General features: G+C 33.4%; 1 protein-coding gene across 2 annotated transcripts; it reads left to right on the top strand.

Annotated features, from left to right (window-relative positions):
- The first annotated feature begins 1,399 nt into the window (after positions 1-1,399).
- Positions 1,400-16,995, top strand: LOC100370335 (glutathione hydrolase 1 proenzyme-like). Of its 2 annotated transcripts, XM_006825473.3 has the most exons (13): positions 1,400-1,605; positions 2,046-2,254; positions 5,657-5,808; positions 7,598-7,715; positions 9,186-9,327; positions 10,360-10,550; positions 11,195-11,282; positions 12,037-12,167; positions 12,275-12,363; positions 13,126-13,275; positions 14,269-14,401; positions 14,593-14,833; positions 16,060-16,995. In XM_006825473.3, exons 1-13 carry the CDS (start codon positions 1,491-1,493, stop codon positions 16,218-16,220), a joined length of 1,920 nt encoding a protein of 639 aa, XP_006825536.1. In that variant the 5' UTR covers positions 1,400-1,490; the 3' UTR covers positions 16,221-16,995. The 2 variants fall into 2 exon arrangements, with proteins under 2 accessions (XP_006825536.1, XP_085364098.1); XM_085507972.1 differs by lacking the exons at positions 1,400-1,605; positions 2,046-2,254 and adding an exon at positions 4,745-4,784.
- The last annotated feature ends 1,784 nt before the right edge of the window (positions 16,996-18,779 follow it).

The raw sequence follows: 18,779 nt of genomic DNA, 5'->3' as shown, positions 1-18,779 counted from the left end.
CATCTACTGAAGACAAGCTACGGGCATTTGGGGACAAAATGGATGAGTGGTATGTCAAGCCGTTTCGCACTGTCTGTGGTATTGCTCACTTTTCGCTTCTCGACAGTGAGAGAGCTTGAATGATATACATCAAGGTTTTACATTCTGCTGTTGCTCACAAAATCCAGAAAGAAATTGTACCGGTAGTCACCGAACTGCTTTTTGCCCAAAAAATATGTCAAACACCGATGAAAATGTTTTCAAGCCATTACATTATATCGTCTCTCAAAATTGTGTTCAGGTACATAATAATATAGTATAAGGTTCCTGACGTTGTCCTGAATTATTAGGGAATTCTGACAAATACTATTTATTTCCCATGGAAATTGTTCCAAAATGGCCCATTTTTGCACGTTTTCAAACTCGTTTTCTCCCAAACAAATTTATTGTATTTGTTAAAAAGTCCCCAAAATCAATGACTATGTAACATTTATCAGGAATAAATGTGATAATTTTTTTATTACGAAAGTATGCACTGGCTTCGTCCCTGTCTACGACATACACCTATGTCTCGTTCCAATCGGTCATTACGGTATGTTAAATTGGACTCATTAAAGATAGTTCACCTCTGTTCATATGGATACAAGTGTGGTTCACATTCTCCATATGAATATGTGGTTTATTGTTGCCATACGTGTGTGTGATTCACCTCCATATGATTACAAGTGTGGTTCATACTCAATACGAGTGCAAATGTGCTTCACAAACTTCAAATGTATACAAGTGGCAGTTTACAATCTCCACATGAACACAAGCGTGTGAACTCAATCTGTGTATGAACACATGTTCGTGGAATATCTCCACACGAATATGGGGGGGTGGTTCGCAATCACTACATAAATACAGCTGTGTGGTTCACAAAATCTATATAAATACTATTGTGTGATTTACAATCTGCATATGAATACAAGTGTGTGATTTACAATCTCCACATAACAACAAATGCGTTTCACATTCTCAGTATGAATATAAATGTATGTCGATCACATTTATTTGAATGAATGTATGGATCACAATCTCCATATGAATATATAACTAGTGTGTAACAGATTCGAAAAAAAACATAGTGGAAGCCTAATCATAAATATAATTAAAATCTTTGTTGACCCACTTTTTTTTTTTTGTAACGACAAGAAAAGGTGATACATGGCGATTCTAAAAATACTGCTGATCAGAATACAGAGAAAAATCATTTTTATTTTACTACAGTGCAGTATCCGTCGCTTGTCTATCGAAAATGTGTAGTTCTGTGACGCCCTCTATGACGGACAGTTACGCGCCGAAGCTAGAAGGTCTTGCTACCAATGTTATAAAACCTAAGGAGTACTGTGAAAGGGAAAGCCTCGCTGTGGGATATAAATACTGATACGTCACTCGTCTTGGTTGCTGACATTTGTAACAGCTGTTGATTGGAAACCGGAATTACTGAAAATCAACAAGACGTAATCAAAATGTCGACTCATTCCGACGACGACGCGCAACCCACCGGGTCTTATTCGACATTAGAAGAAACTACCGGTACCTCGAATGACGTGAAAGATAACGCGCATGATGGTCCTACCAGCAGTAAGTGTAAATTTCCCATTGCAAAAACAAACATTAGTCCCGCGGTCAAATTGTCGATTGACGGGTCGGGTCATCATTTATCAAATTTATTTAAAAACATCCCATTTACTCGTATGCTGTATGTTAATTCTCCGACTTGATTTCGTCCCGTTTCAGTTACGATTTGTTTATACCCTTTGTATTACATTTAATCGGCTTGTGTACGAAATTTAATCCAAAAAATATATAACTACGTATTTGCTACTGCGACTGTCACGGCCCTAAATGTTTTTTTTTCTTTCTTCAATTTAAGCAATATTTGATATTCCCTAGAAGTCTACCCAGAGCTACCATTCTCGCGAATTCGGTGATTTACATGCAACTATGAGACAAATTCGATTAAACACCGAAAGTCTACCGATTGCATTCTACTGACCACGCCCATTTTGTGTCATTTTCAGATCATGATCAGTTTTCTGCAGCAAAACCAAGCCCAGACAAATCATCTGTTCGATCAGAATCCACACCGCTCCAGCTGGATGAAAGCTCAGGAGGAAACCAGTTGCCATGCGCTGGAGAGGGCCTTAAGATCATCATCATATCATCTGTCACATTCTCCATTGCTATTACAGTAGCACTAATACTGCAGATCTTCTTTGGAGCATATCAGGTAAGTCGGCTTTTCCATCTTTCCATCCAAGACCTCTATGATAGCCATTTCCATGTATGTGAAATCTAAAGTTTGGATTGTTGAAAGTACTTGAAGGTAGAAGCGTCAGCGGTACCTTCAATGCCTCTGTGAGAGTAAGAAGAAATGCAAAAATTATCTTACTATTTATTTTATTTAAATAATTTTGAATGTGTCATTACAAAAAAAAAATTTTTGATGCATTTACTGCCACAAGTTTTGATGTTGTGATGCGTGTTGATGGAGAATAATATGTTTTAAAACTGTGTTAAAAAAATTACAGCAGCAGAAATAAAATATATAACAAAAAAAAACAAAAAAAATATGAATTGCCTTGAGTTGAGTAGCATTACTATACATAAAAGGATGGGTATACTTTTCTGTCACTATATTGAGCCAAGACACAATTTGGTTAACAAATCTCATTATTATTAGCTCCGCTGTCGACTTTGTCGAGCGGAGCTTATCATATGAGTGATTGTCCGTCGTCGTCCGTGTCAATGTTTTACTTTTTCAACTTCTTCTTGAAAACTACAAGCCTGAATGCTTTGATACTTGGTGTATATATATCTTGGGTAGACCTCTCTCAGATTTGTTCATTTCATTATGATGATATCTTCAATTCTCTAATTTTGGTAAATATTTTTGTCATTTTTGGTAAAAAGTGATATTTTCGACTTCTTGTTGAAAACCGCATATCCAATTGCTTCGATATTACATATATAGGTATTACATGTGGACCTCTCTCAGATTTGTTCACTTTGTAATGATATCTTTAATTCTCTAATTTTGGTGAATATTTTTGTCATTTTTGGTAAAAAGTGATATTTTCGACTTCTTGTTGAAAACCGCAAGTCCAATTGCTTTGATATTACATATATAGGTACTACATGTGGACCTCTCTCAGATTTGTTCATTTTGTAATGATATATTTAATTCTCTAATTTTGGTGAATATTTTTGTCATTTTTGGTAAAAAGTGATATTTTCGACTTCTTGTGAAAACCTCAAGTCCAATTGCTTTGATGTTACATATATATGTACTACATGTGGTTCTAACTCAGATTTGTTCATATCATGATGATATCTTTAATTCTCTAATTTTGATGAATATTTTTGTAATTTTTGGTAAAAAGTGATATTTTCCACATCTTGTTGAAAACCGCAAGTCTGATTGTTTTGATACTATACATATTGTTCATTTTTTAATGATACTTTCTGTTCTTTAATTGAAATGTGCATTGCTAACAGCGGAGCTATCTCAGCCGAGAGGCTGCTTGTTCATTTTAACTATAAAAATACCTACAATATTCAGAACACTGAATTTTATATTGCAAATAAAACTGGGAAGCTTGGGAAACACATCAAAAAATGGGGAAAGTTATTGGAAGTGTTACACTGACTTGACTACTAGTCTGGTTCACTATGTTAAGAAATGTAATTTCGTTCAAATATTTTGGAGATTAGCAAAACTATACATTTTTAGAATCTTCAGAGCATGGAGAATCCGACAACCAATGTGAGCATTTGCACAAACACCAGGATGGCCGCCATCTTGGATTTTCAAAATGGCCGCCATAAAATACATAATTTTCGATATCCCACCTTTAATTCAACCTAGAAACATAGTTAAATAGGCTAATACTATGTTTTCTGGGTCAAGGAACCAAATGGAGGCCCCATAATAATGCCTAGGATAATAGAAAAGCAACAAACAAAGTAATTTATTACGACTATATTTGTGACATAACTATATAATACATATTATAGCAAGAATGGAGTATTGTTAATTATAAGGGTGAAAATAGAAGGATCTAATAGGTCTATATATATCATTCAGAAATGTGCTTTTTACAGATTTTCATCACTGTTCTGAGTGTCATTTTCAGCATTACAGTCTGCATCATTTTCACAGCCACTTCCACACAAACAAAGGTCAGTGCAGGCCAACTTGTGTCTTCTGCATGAACACCTCTGGGTAGTACAATTAGCTTTACACTGACATCTGACCAACTCTACAATGGCCTTTGGTGCAGGTGGGACCTTTGTGATAACAGGTAGTATCTCACCCTGGTCATTCTGATAATAACCATGTTTGAGCGGGTCAAGAAGATGTTGCCACATCACAGTTGCTTGGCACCACACCCTACTCTGTACAAGCACACGTTCAATGTGTTCTTCAAGAGCACTAACTGTAGGAGGCAACTTGCTGCTCTCTGCCAGATGTTTGCAAAATAGATACCACCTTAGGTCAGGAATACTTGTTATATGGATACCTTTTGGGCAGTACATTAAGCATACAAAATTGGCTAATGCATCCTTCACTTCCTGTGTTAGGTTACCATCCTCTGTCAGTTCCATCATTGCTGAAACGATGTCACAGTCAACCTTTATGTACTGTTGAAACCACTTAGTTTTGCTTATTCCAGAAAATCTTCCAACATTGTCTGCTCCAGTGAATGCATGGAATACTGGTATTGAAATATTGAAAATCCAAGATGGCGGGCAAGCAGGTGTCTGTGAAAATGTCAACATCAATTTTCAGATTCTTCATGTTCTGGAGATTTAAAAGATATATAGTTTTGCTAATCTCCAAAAATTTTGAACGAAAAAACATAGTAAACTGGACTATACATTCAAAGTTTTTGAAATTTCTTTGTAAATTTGTATTTTTGATGAATATTGTTCCTATATTTTGAGCAGTACCAGTGATGTATTTTACTTGGAGTGACTAAAAAAAATCAATAAATTCACTGCATTCAATTACCCACTATAGATTCTGGTCAGTCAAAATGACTATTTTGAACTGTAGGCATTATTCTGTGATTCAGCCAAAGACAAAGAGAAAAACCCTCTGCCTAAATACAAAAAAAAAAAAAAAAGTTAGTCAATCAATAAATTCACTGCATTCAATTACCCACTATAGATTCTGGTCAGTCAAAATGACTATTTTGAACTGTAGGCATTATTCTGTGATTCAGCCAAAGACAAAAAGAAAAACCCTCTGCCTAAATACAAAAAAAAAAAAAAGTTAGTGTTGAGCTTGTGAAAGCACTCGCATAATAGGGGTGGTAATTGAGACTATATCCAAATTTAGATTTTAATCTGATTGATTTTCAGCGAACACACTCAGTAGCCCACAACATGTACCACTATGTTCATTATGCAAAACAATAAACAAGATGGCGACGAATGAACATCTTAACTGTTAATAGCTTTAGAACCAAAGTGAAATTTACAAACAAATATTAATATATCCATCACCTTTTTATAATATTGCCAATTTTTTAACATTCAGCAAAAAAATGTGAAAAAAAAAAATGAAAAAAGTTGAATATTTTGCTTTTAAATGGTTTATTTTTAAAAAAAAAATTCTCTACTGTAGATTGAATCACATGGTGCTGTGGCGTGTGATGTCGAACAGTGTTCCAATGTTGGCGTAGAGGTACTTAAAAAAGGTGGGAATGCTGTAGACGCTGCAATATCAACCATGTTATGCCTGGGTGTCGTCAACCCGCAGAGTTCGGGTTTAGGAGGGTAGGCATTACCAATGTTATATTTGTACTACTGTAGTGTTTGATTATCTATAATATTTGTCTAAATTCAGTGTTCAATAGAATAGAATAGAATAGATTAGATTAGATTAGAATAGAAAATAGAATAGAATAGATTAGAATAGAATAGAATAGAATAGAATAGAATAGAATAGATTACAATAGAATAGATTAGAATGGAATAGAATAGAATAGAATAGAATAGAATAGAATAGAATGGAATAGAATGACAGTAAAGCAAGTTTGACTTTACTTTTTACTAATATGAATATTGTGCAAGGATTTATATGATGAAGGTGTGCATTAGATATTTAGGTATACTGTAAAATACTTTATTTTAGCTGGAATTAATTTTCTCTGAAAAGGACTTTTGGGTGTTTTGTATGGAATTTATTTTCATTGATTTTTGATGAATTGCTTGTGAAATATAGGAAAAAAAAGTATATTCACTGGATTTTATTTTCACTGAAGCATCCCTTCAGCAAAAATAGCGAAAATAAATTACAAGCGAAAATAAAGTATTCCACAGTGTCCCATATTGTGTCAGTTCCATGCACATTCAAGATAATTTGTGACCTCAAGGCATCACAGAACAAAATGGACACCTGGAGAGTTTTCAAATAGAAATGCACAATGTTATCGCAAAAGTAGTAAACATGTAAATAATAAACATTGCTACTGTAAATGCATTAATTATTCTCAGGGTTTGAATTTCGCTAATGAGTAAATTCCGCTGAGTCAAATCTACGTGAACTTGTAAAATAAAAATAAAACTCATTGTTTTCTTGCCAAATTAATGAAATTAAAACACAGTGAATATGCTCAAAACATCAAAATAGTGAAATTAAATTAATAAATGGTTTTACAGTATTTTGTATAGTTGTATTTAGCTGTCTAAAATTTCATCCACCTCAGATTTTTCTTTTCGGACAATGATTTGATTCTAATTTAGGCTTTAAGTAATGAAAACAAAACCATTGAACTGATAGTACGTAGCCTTAAAGACGCTGGAAGAATCAAACATCATGCAAACGATCATCTACTTACTTAGACCTACGCACAAAAATAACTTACTTTTCAAGGTTCTAACAGTAATGCTTATATTCAGTCATGATTTGATACAAAAAACATTACCTCTTTGACTTGCTATGAAATAAGTTTCAAGTTTGTATTATTGTGAATAAATGTTTTAAAACATGCTACTCAGTATAGAAGCTGAAGTATGCAATGTTGACCTACCATGGTGACCTTTGACCTGACAGGTCAAGAATACCTTTAACCAATCAGAATACTGCATGGTAATATTGATAGTATCTTGTCATTTTCTGAATACTATTGACAATCACATTGAATGGATTTCTGAAGTAAATCTTGTTATTTTCTTGGCCTTGAAACATCACAAGTGATTATGTTTTAAAGGAAATGTTGCTTTCTGACAAAAAATGATGCACCAGGTTATATGTATTTACATAATTTTTTTGTGTAAATATGCTGAGATAAAAATTTGTTGGTAATCAACAATACACACTGTAATTGGAAACACAGTAGGTAATCAGTTGCTCTAATCTTACAACATTTGGGGCAATCTCGATGACAATATCTTGATGGTTTTCACTGTAAATGTATTCAAAATTTAAAAGATTTTATGGTAATTGATATTTTCTGTGGATTTATTTCCTTTGTTAGCAAGTTTGTTTATGTGCCAGAAATGTTGACCATGCTGGTTCAAGGTATATTCATAAACTCAAAATGACATTCAATTTACTTTTCAGCGGTGGATTCATGATGGTAAAAACTAAAACTTCAGTAGATGCGTTTGATTTTCGTGAAGTGGCTCCAGATGCTGCACAAGAAGACATGTTTCAAACTAATGAAACACTTTCAGTGAAGGTATGTGAATTGTGCATATCCCTGGTAATGTGTCCAATATGTTGTGGTAATGTGGCTAATATGTTGTGGTGAGATGGCTAGTATGTTGTAACGTGGCTAATGTCGTTAAAATGTTGTGATAAAGTGGCTACTATGTTGTGGTATTGTGGCTACTATGTTGTGGTAATGTGCCTAGTATGTTGTAATGTGGTTAAAATGTTGTGGTAATGTGACTAATATGTTTTGGTAATGTGGCTATATCTTGTGATAAAGTGACTAAATTGCTGTAGTACTATGGCTAATATGTTGTGGTAATGTGTCTAATATGTTATGTGGCTAATATGTTATGGTAATGTGGCTAATATGTTGTGGTAATGTAGCTAATATGTTGTGGTAATGTGGCTAATATGTTATGTGGCTAGTATGTTATGGTAATGTGGCTAATATGTTATGGTAATGTGGCTAATATGTTATGGTAATGAGACTAATATATTAATGTGGCTAAGAACTTTTTCTATTTCAACTAATAGTCATTAAAATACATGTTCAACTATTTATTAGTGTAGCTAACATGTTGTGCTAATGTGACTACTAAATAGTGCTGATATACATTTCTAATGTCACAAGAAACAGGCATAATCCAAAGGGTTGCAGTAAGTTTACCATACCCTGAAACTCGGTAATAATGGAAAGCATGTTCTGCAAAGATCATTTGTTATTTTGTGGGCTGATGCATAATATTGTGGCTAATATACGTTGATAATATGGCTAATATGCATTGATATTGTGGCTAATATGTATTGATAATGTGGATAATAGGCATTGATAATGTGGATAATATGCATTTATAATGTGACTAATATGCATTGATATTGTGGCTAATATGTATTGAAAATGTGGATAATAGGCATCGATAATGTGGCTAGTATGTATTGATAATGTGGATAATAGGCATCGATATTGTGGCTAATATGTATTGATAATGTGGCTAATTTGCATTGATAATGTAGCTGATATGCATTGATAATGTGACTAATATCCATTGATAATGTGGCTAATATGCATTGATATTGTGGCTAATATGTATTGATAATGTGGATAATATGGCTAATATGCATTGATAATGTGGCTAATAGGTATCGATACTGTGGCTGATATTCATTGATAATATGGCTTATAGGTGTTGATAATGTGGCTAATATTCATTGATAATGTTGCTAATATGCATTAATAATGTTGCTAATAGGCATCGATACTGTGGCTGATATTCATTGATAATGTGGCTAATAGGCATTGATAATGTGGCTAATATTCATTGATAATGTTGCTAATATGCATTGATAATGTGGCTAATTTGCATTGATAATGTGGCTGATATGTATTAATAATGTGCATAATAGGAATCAATAATGTGGCTTTTTTTGAAAATTGAGCATTACAATTGTCTCACTATGTTTTCATTTTCTGTACTAAGAATATTTTTGATTTCAGGGTGGTTTGGCTGTGGCGGTTCCCGGTGAACTTAAAGGAATAGAAATGGTGTGGAAAAAATATGGACTATTAAAATGGGGAGAACTTTTTGAACCAGCGATTAATTTAGCAACTGATGGATTCACGGTCACAGAAGCAACAGGTATAGCTTGGTGCACTGTACGTTTTATTAACTAGAACATGTATATGTATATGAGGTTATTATGAGGATACCTCAAAGTAAACAAAGACAGTACAGCTTATTATTATACATCTTTTCCTTCCAAGGATAAACCATGGGAATGCCGAAATCCAAAATGTTTAGAACAGAATCAGCAAACTTCTTTGTGTGGAGTCAATTCAAACTTTAGTGGCAGCCATGTTTGTTTTTATTATTAAGAGGACGCTTATGCATGTAATCATTCCATATTTGGAATTTGCATTTCCTAATATGGTAGGATGAAAATACCCTGTAAAATACCGCAAAATTATGGCACACTGTAACTTATGGCGTTGCGGTGACAGATGTATAATAATAAGTGTTCTTATTATTAACATATGAATCTTTGCATGAATTGTCTTAGTGTTCATTAATAACAAGAGACTATACCATATACTATATACACTGTAACCTCAGTATAATGAACACCGTTATAATGAACTTCCTGATATAATGAACACATAGCGTGTCTCCCGCTCACAACAAACCCAATGTATTATGTGCTTCAATATAGTGAACATTTCACTATAACAAACTAATTGTATGTCCCCCAAAGAGTTCGTTATAACGAGGCTACAGTGTAATATGTAATGACAATGATTATCAAAGTTTGCCATTTCTCAGACAAACATTGACCTTGTTACAAAGACGATACACTGTGTCATACATATACTTGTCAATTGTTTTTATAAATTCAAATACTGGTAGCCATTTTGGATTTATGTATCTTGACCGTGCCTGCAATGTATGTCAGAGATGACCTATTGCCAATTTCATTCAAACTCAAAAAAGGTTAAAGGGCAGTGGTTGCTGCGCTGCGCATCTTTGAATTTCACATAAACAATGTATATTACACGCATTGTGTCTGTCGCTATGAGTCCCATATCGAACGTGGCGCACCGTGACGACCACTGCCCTTTAAGGACAAAATTATTTATTATAATTATTATATGATTTATCTTTCTTTATTAACAGAGTCGAGTATAGATGACACGTTTGATGAATTATCCCCAGAATTGAAGGCACTTTTAGCTCCAAATGGTAAAAAACTAAAAGCAGGACAGACGCTAACCAGGCCTACACTAGCCGCTACACTGCAAATTGTAGCAACTAGTGGTGCGAGTGCATTCTATGACAGTGTCTTGTCTGATAATATCGTAAATAGCGTAAGTTTAGTTTTTATTACCATTAGTTTTATTGAAAGCATGTGAATGACATCTATGTCTCGTATGACACTATAATACCTGTTGCCATGGATATGGGATGCTGATTCTCATGACATCACAGGCAGTGTTACACAAGTATCAACCAGCTCTATTAACTTTTATTGGGTAATAATACTATTTTATCACATGACCAAATTTGCCTGAAAAATCATAATTATTCAAATGATATGCTAATGAGGTCTTAATTGTATGATATAACCAAAGACAAAGTATAAAGTACAGGAGAGTTCAGAACTAAAAAAAAAATATGTTTCTGTTCAGTGTGCATACTGCTAAAAAAAGTTTGGGTCAATCTTTTTTTTTCACTCATTTTGCCAATGCAAAATATGTGTGCCAACAAATATTCCCCCCAAAAAATCACCTCATAGCCCTATTTTTTTTTTTGCAGGGCAAAGTTCACAAAAATGTTTGCAGTACTTCAAGTCTGTAATCATAGATATCATTAGTTTTATACATTTTTTTTGGTTTGATACAATTTTTTTCTTCTGCTGGTTGTGTCAGTGAAAAATATATTAAAAATGTTTATAATAAATATACTGCAAATTTGTTTGTTTTAATTTTTCTATTACATTTATCATATATAGGTCACTTCTACAGGTGGTATTTTAACAAGGCAGGATCTCCGTAATTATGCAGCCATTGAACGGTTACCGGTCGAAACCAAGTATCATGGTAATTTCTGTTGATATTAATAATATTATTTATCTGTTGTCATGGTGATAAATTGTAAAAATAGCATGTCCTTGGTAATCTCACAAAAAATTCACAGATATATAAATGCAATAGACAAGTTTTGAGTTCCGCTGTGCCATAGAAACTCTGGTGTAAAAAATGTCCAATTTCGTCTGCCTTAGATAGCTCATCAAAACACCGGAAACCCCTAAAAAACAGAAAAACAAGTGACCAGTTATCAGAGTCATCATGCTGTGTTCATTATTAAGTTAAATACATCAACAATATTAAATTATTTTTTACGCAATATTTGCATGACTTAATAGTATAATAATAGTTTTTATTTCGAGAACCAGCTCATAACATAAAGTTGAAAATTACTAAAAACACAACAGCAAAACAGACATTAGAAATATGGCGCCTTATAAATATCAGAAAAGACCCTTTTCCAGCAGTTGCTGTCCTTCAACATGTCAGTAGACATGGCTGCCACAATTAAACAATTCTCACTAGAAGTCAATCTTATGTAAAAGCCAGCCCTGGACTTGCGCAGAACACTTAAAAAAGTGGGAACACCATTTAAAATCTGAGTTTCAGAAATACTCAAATTACGACTGACATAAAAAATAGCGCGGAAAGCGTTGTTATAAGCAACCCGCACAGCATTCAGATTAGCTTTGGAAAATACAGCGATAGAAAAGTTACTGCAAAATAATAAAAAAATGCACTAATTGCATCTTTACTTTTATTGCAGACTACACCGTGTACAGTCATCCTGCACCTGCTGGTGGCCCGGTCTTCCTCTCCATAATCAATATACTTGAAAACTACAACTTTACATCTGCAGACAGCAATGATCCCCTCACTTACCATCGAATTATTGAGGTAATTAACACCCCCCCCCCTCTTCAAATGGTATCTTACCAGTATATGATACAGCTTGAACTTAATCACTTATTAATTATCACAAATTTTACCACTTTTTTTGGCAGGCTTTTAAATTTGCATATTCGCAAAAGTTGCAACTTGGAGATCCTGACAAAGTGAGTGAGGTCAACGATGTACAAGATATCATGATAAGGTAAGGAAAGTCTAGAAGTCAAAGGGCGCCTGAAAATAAGACTTGAAGACACATCTAGACACCTCATTATTATTTTGATTATATTTCAAATCAACATACTCGTACAAACTGCTACATTCCACCACTATAAATACTATTTTTATGTCTTTTTTAATCATTTTTTTTGATAATTTTAAACCAAATTGACTTGATTTGTTATTATTAGCAAAAGGTCTGGAACCAAAATTCTAGATAAAATAAAGTGTTATTTTGTGAACAGTGAAAAAATTTGATTTTGGTGTTCAAAGAGTTTGTTACTCTAGTGGGAATGTTCATTAGAGCAAAATTTTGCAATTTTCTTTCATGAAATGCATGAAAATTCAAGTGTTGTCATTGGCAACATGAATGTAAAAATCAAAGTCTGCTGAAAGGGAAATGGAAATGTGTGAGTTTCTCACAAAATCTGTGATGTTTGGAGAGAAAAAATGCATTTTTGTAAATTTAAGTTCCCATATACTGTAAAATTATGAATTTTTATCAGGGGATTGAATTTCACTATTTTGATATTTTCAACGTATGAAATATCAACGGATTTTCAAGTGAAACAATGAATTTTATTGTTCTTTCACATGTTCACTTGGGAAAATAGCAAAATCAAAATCCTGTAAATAATTAAAGCATTTCCAGTCAAATGATTTTTGGATTTCAAATGTTTATTATATTTGATGAGAGTAAGGAATAATTTATTATTATTAATAATTTATTATTTTGTTTTTTTATTAGTAAAGAGGCTGCGTTGTTCATAAAACAGAAAATCCTTGACAATAGTACATTCAATGCCAGTCATTACGGACCGTATTTCCCGGACATCGGGCAAGGAACCGCTTCAGTGACAGTCATAGACAAGGATGATAACATGGTGGCGCTCACAACGTAAGTAGATGACTTCCCGCCAGGAATATTTAACAGTTATAAATGGTTCGCTCAGATATTTGGTAGCAGACATAAGGTTTCACACTGAGGAAAATTAGCATATTTGGCCGGGAATAATAGCAGAACGTATGCAAAATTCATATATATTAAAATTTTTGGCAATAATAATTCATATTAGTACTTATAGCAGGTTTTCCTGCTTTCATCAGTTGATCATATACCCACAATCACAATGAACAGTGCTTATGTCGTGCAATCTTGATTCGTGGTGATCAACGCGCAGCGCGTGTTTGAATTTTGCGTAAATAAACAATGTATTTTACACACGTTGTATACGTTGCTATGAGTCCCATATCGAACAGGATGCGGTACGACGACTGCCGCCCTTTAAATATTTAAGCCAGAATCACAGGTATTTTAGCGCCAGGTATAAGACCTCGCTTTAGCCAATCAGATGGCTAGATTCAGACTAACCAGGTATTATACATCTAGCACTGAAAACTAAAAAAAAAAGCCGTATTCATTTGAATCTGAATTGTACTTGTTTGAATGTTTCCTGTATTTGGGTAAACTATGCATTTAAATGAAATAAACATTAAATGCGTTCCAGATTATTTACATTATACATCAAGCAATTTCCATAAAATACAGGTATTAGTGACAGAACAGGACAGTTCCTGCTAGTCAAAGACTGATTCCAATTAATTGCTTACAAAGCTTGATCACATAGTGAAACAAATGATATTTTAGTTATATAATTGATTTGATGAACAGACTAGGTTATACCTGGGCTTTTGCTAAAGCAATTGCATTTTATTTTACTTGGTGCAATGTACGCTATTCATATAGGATATTTGACATCACATCTCATCTTGTTGTGTATTCGTGACACAGGATGAATAATAGCCTCAGAAATCAGGCTTGGTTGAAATTGTAATTAAATAACAAATTTGCATAATTGATTATTGCTTCCATATATGGATTTTATTACAGGAGTATTAATTATAAGTTTGGAAGCAAAATAATGACATCAGATGGTATAATTCTAAACAACCACATGGCTGATTTTACATGGCCAGAGAAACAACAATCAGAATACAATGACACAATGTTGGCAAATACTACTGTAAGTACAAAAAATGTACAAAACGTTTCTTAAACATTTTTGGGGTAAAAAAATATGGCACTAAACTGTGTTTATCAGTACTTATATTACCAATATTTTCACCTGGGAGAGACACACAGACAGATGAACAGATGGAGAGGAAAACAATTTTAAATCAGTAAACTCTTATTTTTAAAAAAAAAAAAATTCAGGCTAACTACATAGAAGGGAGCAAGCGTCCCCAGTCCAGCGCTACCCCAACAATAATCTACCATGAAACCAAGCCATGTAACCCAAGGGTCGTGATGGCTGCAAATAATGGAAGTCGGATAATAACCGCCATAGCGGAAGTGTTCCTCAATGTGTTCTCGTTCGGCGAAGTGCATATCAGTGACGCCATAGAGGAACCCCGGTTTCACCATGGACTTGTTCCGAATGAAGTAGAAGTTGAAAGTAAGATTCCTCCAATGCCATGATACTTTATATACTGTGAAATACTTTATTTTAGCTGGAATTAATTTTAACTGAAAAGACATTTTAGGTGTTTTGTATGGAATTTATTTTCACTGATTTTTGACGAGTTGAATGTAAAATATAGAAAAAAAGCATATTCGCTGGATTTTATTTTCACTGAATAATTACTTCAGCAAAAGTAGCAAAAATTAATTCCAAGCGAAAATAAAATATTCTACAGTATGCTATTTCACTTTTTGCTTGTCCAATCAAACATCTTTAAAATGTTTCATCACGTCATTCTTGGTGACGTTATTTATGAACTACACTATTGTTTTTGTGTAGTTTCCAGGTCAGATATTCTTTGATAATCAATTTTTTGGTGATTATTTATGGTTATTTTGTAATTTACGAGTAATTTTCAATCAAAATTGGACACGTTTTAGAAATCTCACCTGTCAAATTAAATATTTTTTGCCTGTCAAAAATGTGAAGTGCCTGTCTAAAATGAAAGGTAGACAGGATGCTGGCTAAAAATCTAGTACTACCGGTAATACTGTAGAATACTGTATTTTCATTTGGAATTTATTTTCGCTGAAGGGATGACTCCGTGAAAATAAAATCCAGCGAATATACTTTTTTTCCTATATTTCACATTAAACTCTTCAGAAATCAGTGAAAATAAATTCCATACAAAACGCCCAAAAAGCCTTTTCAGCGAAAATTAATTCCAGCGAAAATAAAATATTCTACAGTATGTAAAGGGCAATGCCTAGTGAGTGAGTGCAGCTGAGCAAAGTTATTGATTTACAAAAAAAAACTGACATAACCATAAAATCTCAAAATGAGTATTCTGTAAGAACTCTAATATGTCTAAATAAAATACAATTCTTACAAAATGATAAAATCTAGTGACATTTGCCTGTTCGTTTAGATTCAAAACAAAACAAAAATGTGATTAAACTTACCTGGTAGTCCTAGTACCACCATTATCAATTTTTGTGTCCATCCATAAAAGTAGTCCTGTTACGTTGCTAATAATTTTAACGAATATTGATCCAATTGATTGATCCTGTGCGCAATGTCACAATCTAACACTTTGTGATGAAATTAGTGAAAATTGCTAAATATTTTGACAGGATTTTGCAGCATTTGAAAAAAGTTGAAAAATGAATTTAAACTAAAAAGGTGGATTTTTCATCTAAAACTTGTGATTAATATTACAGATGGTGTATCAGACGACATTATTGCGGGACTTGAAAGCCGCGGACATGACGTTGTCCAAGTGGACTTTTTGAATCAAGTTATGGCGGTGATGAAACATCAAGATATGTTAACAGCTCATGCAGACAGTAGAAAACCTGGCTCTGGCTCCTCAGTATTTTGAGATCACCATGTATGGTGATCTGGTATTTTATATAGTAGTACTGTAAAATCTGTATTAGAAGCTGCGGCTTCAAAATGGTAGAATGCAAGAGAGGGGATGAGGCTTCTATTAGAGCATCTACACATACATGTATGAGAAATGATGAATTTTTGGGTCTAAATTGTTCAAAAACAATGGGTACGGCTTCTATTAGGGATGCAGCTTCTAATACAGATTTTACAGTAGTAGTGGTAGTAGTAATTTATTTATTATAGTGACTTGCAGCTCCAAGAGCTGTCAAGCCCAAACTTATAAGTCATCTCAGAAATTAACTGATACATTTACAAATAAACAATGAAAGCTATGAAAACTTAAATCATGTCAATCAATTAATTCATGGCTATTTCATCTTTTAGAAAAAGCCTTTTCAAAACAAAGTTGCCAGTTTTCTCACTGGACCTGAAAAAGTACCGAATATGACTACTGGTAAATTTTGAATTTCATTCTGTATTGAACCTAAATACCTCTGTCGTAAGTCACTGTCATGGTTACAATCAAATATTAAATGATTTTCGTCCTCCGCAGCATTTGCATTACAAAAATTACAAATTTATTTATTTATATAGTAGTTATTTATGTCAATTTTTTTTTTTTGTAGCGAGTGTTCTTGTAAATTTCCATAGTTTAATACTTGAAAATATCGTTGAGGGCGCTCTACTTCTGTACCTACAGGCTGGTGGTTTACATGTACTGTAATTTATTAATAAAGTCAAACCTGTGTATAACGACCACCTAAGTTACTTAGAGAAATTGTCTTGTATAGACAGGTTGTTTCTATTAAAGAGGTTGATCTATTAATTTGTGAATTTCTCAGGGTAAAGTAAAATAAAAATAATTTACATACAGAAAGCTTACAATACCCTCAACCTAGTTAAAAATTTGGTACATAATCTTATATTAAAATTAAATTAATTAATACTGTCAATACAGTTTCATGAAAATATTTGGAAATCTTATTGTATATTGCAAATAGATTGCTTATTGCTAAACAAGGTCATATGTGAAAAAAAATTGTTGAGGTAAATGGTTAAGTGGACTACAGAATTACCGGATTTGGCTGATACCCCGCCCTGGGCGATCTCTTGGAAGATTTGATTTTTTTTTTTCAGAAATGTGTAGACCAAAAGATTGCCCAGGGCGATGTAATGGCAGATATTACAAAGCCCAAATTGTCTGGTAAAAAATAACCCTGCGCTGATAAAAGCGAAGGAAAAACAATGGCGATGGTAGAACCACTCATAATTTTATTCTTTGTTTGTATCGCATTCCAGTCAAAAAGTTCAAGATCGGTAAACATGCACCATGATTATAAAAAAACAACAGTTAAGCAGTCATGTATGTTCTATAAATCTAACCTTGCACACATAATCTTGTATGCATGGGATAGAATGAAACATGACTCGTTCAGTTAGAAAAAAATATGACTTTTTTAGACTAGAGGTAATAAAAACTAAGTGTCTTAAACTAAAAAAATATTTTTAAGTTTAAAACAGTTTGTCCAATGCTAGCCGATTAAACATGTTCTCATGAGAGAAAAAGCCTTTTCAAAACAGAACAGAGCAATCATAAGAGAAGATATTTTGGCTGTGTACACATTATTCCGGAGTGAAATTAAAATGGAGGATAAAGTACTACCGGTAACACCCAAACTACATGTGCTGCTTAATTATTGAGTCGAGTAATGTTATTGATTCAACATTTTAAAGTGCCCGAGTAATGTACGATGTTTTCTTTGCCAAAAACACAGCTAAACAATACTAAGGACCTAAGTGTTTCTGTTGAGGAAATGGGAAAACTCTAGCAGGATTGAAGCTCAGTAAATGAGATTCGTGACATTCTCTGACACTTTATCAAATTGTGCACACAAGTTTATTCTTGTGCAGACTGAGATTGTTAGGCCAGACTTTTTTTATTCCTTGTTTCTCAAGTTTTTATAAGGCAATTTTTTTGAGGAGGACAGAAAATTCCATTAGATTTGTGTGATCCTCAAAAAATTGTAAGTGAGATCATTGATCAGAGAGAAGAAATGAAATAAAATTTTATTCCATGTATAACCCTGTTTGTCATCTGTGCGAGACTTCGGTACTTTGATCATGTTACTCCCACGAAAATGCAACTTGGATTTGGTATGCGGCGAACGGTAAAAAAATAAAGATAAAAATATTATTGTTTTCGCAATTTTTTGCTCTTACAAGTCTAAGGGCGTGAGAAATTACACTGAAATAAAATTTTATTTTTATTTAATTTTCGGCTCTTGTTCATTTGGCGAGTTCTTGAAACAAGGGATAATAAAAATCCGGCCTTATTGTGCAGATTATGATTGTAATGCACACAAGGTTGTTATTGTGCATACCAAGGTTATCACTGTGAGGCTGTTTCAAATCTTGACTTTGGGCAGAAATATGCATTTATGTCATACACACCAATCTTCCTTTTTGAGGCTAATTATGCATGCATGTATATATAATATTATTAAAATAAGACACTTGCATAAAGAAAAATATTTATTATTTCAATACC

Source organism: Saccoglossus kowalevskii, chromosome 14 (assembly GCF_978046115.1).
Source record: "Saccoglossus kowalevskii chromosome 14, keSacKowa6.1, whole genome shotgun sequence".
NCBI classification, from domain to species: domain Eukaryota; kingdom Metazoa; phylum Hemichordata; class Enteropneusta; family Harrimaniidae; genus Saccoglossus; species Saccoglossus kowalevskii.
The sequence above is the reverse complement of the archived record's forward strand: the minus strand, read 5'-3'. Positions and strand labels throughout refer to the sequence as shown.

Excerpts from the sequence above, each read along its gene's own strand:
- LOC100370335 (XM_006825473.3), top strand. The coding sequence starts at position 1,491 with ATGTCGACTCATTCCGACGACGACGCGCAACCCACCGGGTCTTATTCG. Across the intron at positions 5,809-7,597 it reads CAGAGTTCGGGTTTAGGAGG|CGGTGGATTCATGATGGTAA; the intron begins GTAGGCATTACC and ends TTTACTTTTCAG. Across the intron at positions 12,168-12,274 it reads CTTACCATCGAATTATTGAG|GCTTTTAAATTTGCATATTC; the intron begins GTAATTAACACC and ends TTTTTTTGGCAG.